General features: G+C 52.2%; 1 protein-coding gene across 1 annotated transcript; it reads left to right on the top strand.

The window, feature by feature from the left end:
- Positions 1-7,380: 7,380 nt before the first annotated feature.
- LOC124690701 lies at positions 7,381-8,035 on the top strand. Its single transcript, XM_047224055.1, has one exon. The coding sequence runs from the start codon at positions 7,511-7,513 to the stop codon at positions 8,033-8,035; it is 525 nt and encodes a 174-aa protein (XP_047080011.1). The 5' UTR covers positions 7,381-7,510.
- Positions 8,036-8,696: the final 661 nt, after the last annotated feature.

Genomic DNA, 8,696 nt, shown 5'->3' with positions numbered 1-8,696 from the left:
TCAAAATAAATTATCTCACAAATTACCTACTCTCACAAAAGTAGTTTGCTACGGGAACGATGAGTGATCAGACCGTTCGATCTTTGAACCAATGTGAGTACGCAGGCACACGTGTGTGCGTGGAGAGAACTTCTCACGTTTGTCAATCTCCATACTAGCCAAATTATTATTTTTTTACTCGATCTCTTGTAGGTCTTATAGAAGTAGAGTGTACGGCATGCGTTTATAGAGGTGAGTGTATGTATATATGATGAACGTATACGTGTGTGGTTCGGAAAAAAAAACTTCTCACGACGCACTCACAGAGACAAGTGCAAACTCGTGCTATCAAAGTTGGCAAATCCTATATGCCGACCAGGTCGGCGGTTACCACGCACCCCCGCGAGCGTGGTATGGGCCGGCCTGGTCAGCCCCAGTTCGCTTTTTTTCTTTATTCTTGTTTTCTTTTTCTATTTCTTTTTTCTTTCCTGTTTCTTTTTTTATTTCTAAAGTTTTTATAAATAAAATGTGCATTTTTAAGAATTGATAATAAAAAATGTTCAAATTTAAAAATGGTCAATCTCAAAAAAATGTTCAATCTCGAAAAATGTTCAATTTTAAGATTTATTCAATTTTGAAAATTGTTCATTTTTAAAAATGTTCAATTTTAAATTTGTTCATATTTTCAAATTTGTTCAGATTCAGATTTTTGAAATATTTTCAAACTTTACAAAACTTTTAGAAAAATGAAAGCTAAAGAAATAATAAATCCGAATAAAGAAAAAGCAAAAAACGAGATTTACGTGTTTTGGGCCCAGCCCAACAATGCTCCTGCCAGGGCGCGGGGTGTGCGGCAGCTCCTCCGGTCGGCATATAGCACTTCCCATCAAAGTTGCCCCGGAGGTTTGTCCCCGCCACCAGTGGGTGCGGGGGCTGCTTAACACCGACCTGGTCGGCACATCCAGGGCACTGCACACCCCGCGCATGCCTAAAGTGGCTAGATGGGCCGCGGCCCAACAACATCAGGTAATACAGTTTTTCTTTTTTCGTTTCTTTTTTCTTTTTTTTGGCTGATTTTTTTAGATCTGATTTTTTAAATTAGTTTAGTTTTTCCTGAAATTTAAATATTTTCAAAATTTGAATATTTTTCAGATTGGAACAATTTTCAAATTGGAACAAATTTTGAACATTTTTTTTTAGAATAAACGTTTTTTAGAATGAACATTTTTGTTTCAAAAATTCGATTTTCCCAAAATTTGAACATTTTTCGAAAATTAACATATTTTAAATTTAAACATTTTTCGGTTATGAACATTTTTCGAATATGAACAATTTTTAGCTTTGAACAATTTTTGTTTTGAACACTTTTCAAAATTTGAACTTTTTCGAATTTGAACTTTTCCGATTTTGAACAAAAATAAAAATAAACAAAAAAGAAAGAAAACAGAATGAAAAAACAGAGACAGAAAACGAAAAAAAAAGTGAAAATGGGCCAGTCCCAATACCCGACCAGGGTGTGCGATGCCTGGTAGGCACCGACCTGGTCGGTGTATAGAATTTCCCAGCGGGTGCAGCCTGTTTGGCTTCTTCATGCGTTTGCATTTTCCACTCCATGTTGGAGACTTTCTCAGCGGATAGGCTTTCCACACTGTTGGTGATCCCATGGTCTTTGGGGGCTCTGTTGAATACCCCAGAGATGGGTTTCAAGAAGGAAAATGATGGGATTCCCCCGGACGATGGAACGCCCCGCAGCCTCCTCCTTCCACGTGTGACGCGTGTCCACGGGGCCCACCGAACTGCACGTCATCTCTTCCTTTCCTGGCCACTCGTTCTCTGCGTTTCTTATCCTCTCACGGTTTTGCAGACCATGGAGCCAAGGCGGGGAAAGACGGCGGAGGAGGCCAGCAAGGGAGCCTCCCCGCACGAGGTCGAGCTCCAGCGCGGGTGGCTGCTGTGCCGCCGGGAGGGGACCACAGCGCGGAGGCGGTCGACCTGCGGCGCGCCGGGAACGAGCATGAGGATCTCCGCCTCGTGGGAGTTGGAGGTTGCCGGCCGCCCTGGCCTTCCTCCTCAACCGGCCGCTCGAGCTACAGGCGCCGCCGCCCGTCTCGCTGAGGCGCCCCGCCGCGCAGCCGCCGTCGTCCGTGTCGCCAAGGCGCTCCGCCGTGCAGCCCCCGCCGCCCGTCTCGCCGGGGTGCTCTGCCGCCCAACGACAAGGAGAGAGGCAGCCACCATGCTGCTCGAAGAGGGCGGCCTTCTCCTAGTCTATATCCTCCGTAGTCCTTCTGCTCGTGATGGACGGTGGTTTTCGTTTTTGCTACGAGCCCAGCCACTCCCGCTGCCGTGCTACAGCCATGCTCCGGGCGCCGTGCTACACTGCCTCCATCTCGCGCTTCTCGGCTTCGTTAGGAGTTTTGCTGCCTTAGGCCTGCGGCGTTGCTACCTGCGGAGGTCGGTTTTGCTATTTAAGGTGCCCGGCATTGCTACCGGCGGAGGGTGGATTTTTGCTACCATAGGCATAGGGCGTTGCTACTAGCAACTTGTGGCGTTGCTGTCCTGGACGGACGGAGTTGCTGCAACCTCGGACGGCGTTGTTGCCGGCTGCTGGCGATGTCTCCGTTGATGTCTTAAAGGATTTGCATCATATGAATAAAAAAATTTGCTACAATTTATTTGCGGTTTTGCTACATCTGCGTAATATGTTTGCTACGTGGTCTCCGGCGAGGTCTCCGGCAAGCCCAGCCTTTTTATTTTCTTTTCTGGACGAACCGTTTTTGCTTCGATCATTTGCTGCCGGGGGTGATTTTTTGCTGCCGGAGGTGTTTTTTTTGCTACATGCAAATCTAACCGTCAAAATGGTTGATCCGACGGCTGGGGACCCGGGGGCTGGGGAATCAGATCCCCCGGGGGACGCCCAGCACTTTCCTTTCAAGAATGCTACTCCATCTCGGATTCCGTCCAAAGGCCTCCAGTGCAAAACACCAGTGTAATGCTCGCTTGCTTAAGCCTTAAGGCCTGCGTTTTTGCATCACGGCTGATGCCATAACGCGGGTGACGTGCTCGGTTAAACTAGATCCCACCCAGAAGGTCCAAATGCCCATTCTTGTTCATGTCCATTCCGTGTGTTTCAGAATTCAGATGCGCGTTAATCCCCTTTGCTATTTTGGAGACTTTGCAACGCGTCGAGAGTTGCAGCTGGATTTCTTGGAAGCAACCGTGGTCCGTAGATGCTAGAACTCGCGGGACGGGACCTCGCGAAGCAATTTCTCCGGACTATGAATTCAGCCTTGTTCTGGGGGAAAAAGACTTCAAGCATGACGAGTGTAATAAGCCCGCCGAAACACACAAGAACCCACAGCGTTTTGGTTTGGAATGATCGTACCTCTATTATCTCAATGATGAAGACGGTGTATGATGGCTAGGGCCAATCGATATCTTGCAACTCAAGACGGATCGGTTGCTGCTGTGGCCCAGTGCTGACTGCTGAGCGATCGATCTTATCCAAGCGTGAACGTAACGCCAATCTGCTTTCTTCTGGGTGGGGCAGTCAACATCAGTCCACATATCCATATTCGGCACTGTTCTAACGTTAGACTCCTGGCGACCTTCTATTTGAGACGAAAGGAACCATGATCTAATCCTCTTTCTGAGGTTACCTGATCAATCTAAGATAGAATACACGATAACCACGTTCAAATATTTGTCTAGATGTGTCCACGAAATAAATATTTATCTGAAAACTATATACCGTCAGCTGCACATTTGGGACTAAACCATGGATGGCCGCGTGCTGAGTAGGGCTAACCCAAGTTTTCTTTGTTTTCTTCTTTAACCATAAATCCCCCCTAAAAAGTTATACATTTTGTATTATGTTAGTTATTTTGAAGTTATCCTAATCTTGCACACGCAAAAAATTGCAGTTATTCATGTTGTACTGAATTTTGGATTTATCTTATCGATGCAAATTAGATTTGGATAGAAGACTATGCTCCCTTTATTTTGAGTTTCTATTTTAAATATAAGAAACATCTCTCTACTGTATAAACTATTATACGAGTAAATGATTTTGCTGATTTATAGTAGCTCCGGCCTCCGGCCACAAGGAACCCCAATTGGCAGCACATAATTAGCACCCAAAGATAGACAGCTAATTGTGGGGTGATAGAGCATGACAGAAATTATAGTATTTTTTTTTTCGAGAACCCGCAGGAGAGCTGCGCGTCATTGTATTAAGCTTACAAGAGAACAACATGGTCCAGTTTATGAGGGAAACCGGACCAAAAATCGAACAAATGGTGCCTTCCGGCTTACAACACACATCCAAGCTAGCACACTACAAGCACCCGCCTTGCCCATCCACCGGCCAACAAAGGCAAAACGGAGGGGCACAAGGTCTTGAAAGTGCGTCACAACCATAGCAGGAAACCTAGAACGACACTAACTCTAGGAGGTACAGATCAACGTACGGCCCTCCCAAAAGAGGCGAGGGGGCGGCAGGACCTGACCGGACCTAGAGGAAGCAATGTCGAGCAGACGTCGGCGTAGGGTACATAGCACTCCGAAGAACCACACTCAGGGTAGCGGCCACCTCCGGCTCTAACAACCGTCGTGGGACTCCCGGGACAACCTCGACAGAGCCTCCAACAAGGGGATGACACCAAAGTGCCATCACTGTCTGATCCAACAACTGGATCTAGGGTTTCCCCTGGTGCCCGGGAAAGGGTTGAACGAAAAAGGGGTCGACGACGCCTTCAAGAAGGTAACGGCGCCCGCAGGCGTCGCCGCCGTCCGCAACCGCACAGGATTTCTCTAGCCCTGACTTCAACCCCGCTGTCCACACGGCCGGAACGAAAGAGCCATCATCAGCAAACGATGCCACCGAAGAGAGACGTGCGCGAACGGCGAGCGAGGAGGAGTAGCCAGCCATCAGCACCACCCAGCAGCCCAAAGCGCTGCTGGCCTAACAACCACACTCCTGTGTGGCGACACAGGACGGACGGAGCTTGGCCGCATCAGCCGCGAAGCAGAGCAGCGACGAGGGCCCAGATCGGACCCGCCTGGCGCGAGCTCCGCGAGCTCCTGCACACAGGCACCACGCCGCTGATCGAAGCAGACGCCGCCGCCATCTCGCCGGTCGCGAATGGCTGCGGCCCGCCCGGCCCAGATCGGGCCCGAGCGCCGCCAGCGGCCAGTTGCCGCACCACGCAGACCAGCAGCACCTCGGAGGCTGGAAGCTGGCGCCACGCGACGACGTGCATCCATGCGGCCAGCCACAGCACCAGCGCCGCCACCCGCCGCCGCCACCCGCCGCCGCGGCCCTCCGCAACAGCCCCACTCCACGCGAAGAGAAGCCGAGAGGAGCCCGCCCCACCATGCCCTCCGCCTTCGGCGGCCAGGCGCCGCCACCACCGCCGGCTCCGGCCGCTGCCGCGGCCGGAGCGGCTCGGTATCTAGGGTTTTGTGGTTGGGTGAGGGGGTTCCCTCCGGAGCCGCCCGCGTGAGCAGCCCGGGAGGGGAGGCCAAAATCCTGCTGCTTCTTCGCCCGGCGAATCTGAAGATCGGAACCGGCAAGGCGCGTCCCCCTTTGGCAGTTTGGCCGGTTCGCAAAAGCGTCTGCTATTATTATTGCTTTCCTTAAAACATGATCACGTACAGGTACAACACGCCAGCGACGCAGCCAGATGTGTGATTGGCAGCCAGACGCCGAGTAGCTGCAAAACTTCGTGCTGGCGAAACCGCAGAGACGCAACGCAAATGGCACGTAGAGGACTTGGCCCGCCGTTGTTACCAACTGTAGCTTAAGCAACCGGCGAGATCTATCGCGCTCCCCGTCGCCCACACCGGAGAAAGCGTCGGCCGCCGAGTCCAGCTTCCTCCCTCTGCTTCCGCGCTGTCCTTCCAATCCCTTGATCCATTCCATTTCCTTTTGATAAAACTTGTGTGACTAGCACCGCACTGGCAGCATCTTGTTTGGAGAACAGAGTCACGGGGATGACGGAAAAACTTAAAGCAACTTATCTCGGATATCTGGATTTTGGGCATGGATCGGAATTATTTATCGGCCGCTAGAAATTCCCTGCGGATCGCATTTCCCGCACCCCCAATAGATGTGACGAAAATTTTAGTTTCGTGCCTACGAATTTCCCCATCGCCGATGTCGGTCTCCCCTCCCCCGCTTCCGTCGGCGATGTCCCGAGTGCGACACTCAATCCTACTGCCTCTGGGGCGAAGCGAAAGCGGCAGGGCAACCACGTTGTACAAGGTGGCGGTACCATGGCTCAAGTGAGCTCTATAGCAACGGTGGGTGGCCACCAGCGGAAGCAAAGCGGCGCCTTGTAGGGGCGGGCAAAATCCATGTTGGCCGGAACACCCATGCAGAATAAGGTACAACCACGAGGCGGGCACCTCATCGACTTGCAACACCATTGGGGACGCCTCTAACATGTTTGACCCTCCGCCCGTGAGGTAAAATTTGTCCCATTTTTACTTGAATTGTGTCGAATTGGTCATACTTCTTTGTTTCTTTGAAAGTGAATCATGTAGCTTTGATTTGCATACGATTCATACCTTTTATGTGAATATGTTGGAGGAGAACAAGGTGAACATTAGTACTGAACCGCTTGGCGATTACGATGGCGGCATTGATGTTGGAGAGAGTGGGATTGGAGGGGAATGATGGGGAATGATGGGGTCGATCCGGGGTTGGGGGAGGTTGGAGAGGACATGTTCGGTGCTTCTCTACCAAAAGGAAAAAAAAAAGAACAAGACATGCAAAGTACACGGAGACCAAGTACCTCCATTTGGTTAAGGCTTGGGAATAGGTGCGCGATTAGCAATAAGCAAACGAGAAATGTTGGTAATTTCAAAAAAAAAAAACGAGAAATGTTGGTGAAAAATTAAGACAAGCTCCATAGGAAGATGTCGACCTCATCTATCCGCTCATTGAGATCACTCTAAGGCCGTTATGATGTGATCAAGCAATGCCAACCCCATCTACCCGCTAACCGTGAGATCTATCCGGCCGTAGCTCGCGCGGGAACCAAAAAAACATAGTACTCCTACTACTATCAGGTGCATATTCGGGATACTGAGATGTGAGGTTGAAAGTGACGGCGCACGAACGCTGCTCCCAATTGGACTACACGTCAATGTCGAAAAAAAATTGAACTACAGGTTGATGTTGAACACGGCCTGGACGCTTTGCTTATGTGGGAGAAGGAGAGGACGAAAAGCAAGCGTGGCAGCCAGTCAGAGGGATGCATCTCCTATCCGGCCAACGTTGGAAGGCGGCCCCGCGGTTTCCGGCGCACGTCAGCCAACCCGCGCCTACCGTTGACCTCACCCTACCCACCAAAACCGCCTCCCAATAAAAACCCGCACGCCACATCCTCGCACGACACGGCGCAGCACACACATCCACAGCACGAGAGAGACACCCAGAGCCGCAATTCGCCAAGAAACCCCAACACAGGTTCGGCCTGCCTCGGCGGCGCAGGGGTTTCGTTCCCGTTCCTCCCATCCCCACCGAGCGATGATGGACCCCGACCACGGCGGCGGCGCCGACGAGGCGGAGGCGGCCTTCTTCGCGCGCCGGAGCCGCCGCTGCTGCTGCTTCCCCTGCTGGCCCTCCACCTCCTCCTCCTCCTCCTCCACCCTCTCCCACCAGCGCATCGGCGCCGCCGTGCCGGAGGAGGAGAGCTGGTGGCAGAGCGGCGTGGACGCGCTGCTCAAGGTGCGCGAGTGGTCGGAGCTGGCGGCGGGCCCGCGCTGGAAGACCTTCATCCGCCGCTTCGGCCGCAGCAACGGCGGCGGCCCGCGCCCGCACGGCAACTTCGGCCGCAAGCTCAACTACGACGCGCTCAGCTACGCGCTCAACTTCGACGAGGGCCCCGGCGCCACCCCCGAGCCCGGCGACCACGCCGCCTTCCGCGACTTCTCCTCCCGCTTCGCCGCCCCGCCCGCCTCCGCCAAGTCCTCCATGGACCTCGGCGGCCGCGACGCGCCAACGCTCTTCGCCTCGCCGCCCAACGCCGACGGGGCCGACCGCCGCAGCTGATCCCCCCGCCCCCCGTCGGATCGCGCCGGAGGTCCACAGGGAAAGGTATTATTGCTCGATCGTGATCGGAGTGGTGGTCAAACTTCTGAGCGTGGCGAAAAGATGGTTGCCTTTTTCCTCGATTGGTTCGGCCCGGCGATGGGGATCGTTGCATCGATTTCCTTCTCACCCTCTTCTGAATTCCGATTGTTTGGTTCATTCACTGTACAAAAAAGAAAGCGATTGCTACATGAGTACTGCTATATTGTTACATACTTCATTCGTCAATTCATCACAGTTTTGTCCAGTCCCCCCATTACGGCTGAGAAATCCCTCGTATTTGATTATTCCATGATGAATGATGGTTGGTGCGAATTACTAGCAATTTGGCATTCGTTGTCCGTGTCCCCGGCCGGAGACTTGCACGACTGGCAAGAAAAGAAGAGCAATTCCAATCCAATCCGAATTCTAAAAGCTTGCCGTGTTCCAGCTGTGGCTGATTGCGACAGAGGAAAACGGGAGGAGACCTTCGGATGGAGGCGTTCTGCTTCCAGAGACAGCAAGATGCCTGTCGCGACTGCGCACGTCTTGCAACTCACAGGGCAACCGCGATCTCGTAACGCATGTTCCCACTTTCGCAAGCGTTCTTCCACGGTCGCGATACATGCGAACCATCAATACT

Source organism: Lolium rigidum, chromosome 2 (assembly GCF_022539505.1).
Source record: "Lolium rigidum isolate FL_2022 chromosome 2, APGP_CSIRO_Lrig_0.1, whole genome shotgun sequence".
Lineage (NCBI taxonomy): Eukaryota > Viridiplantae > Streptophyta > Magnoliopsida > Poales > Poaceae > Lolium > Lolium rigidum.
The sequence above is the reverse complement of the archived record's forward strand: the minus strand, read 5'-3'. Positions and strand labels throughout refer to the sequence as shown.

What these genes read in the sequence shown, in the direction of transcription:
- LOC124690701 (XM_047224055.1), top strand. Translation starts at nt 7,511, where the DNA reads ATGATGGACCCCGACCACGGCGGCGGCGCCGACGAGGCGGAGGCGGCC.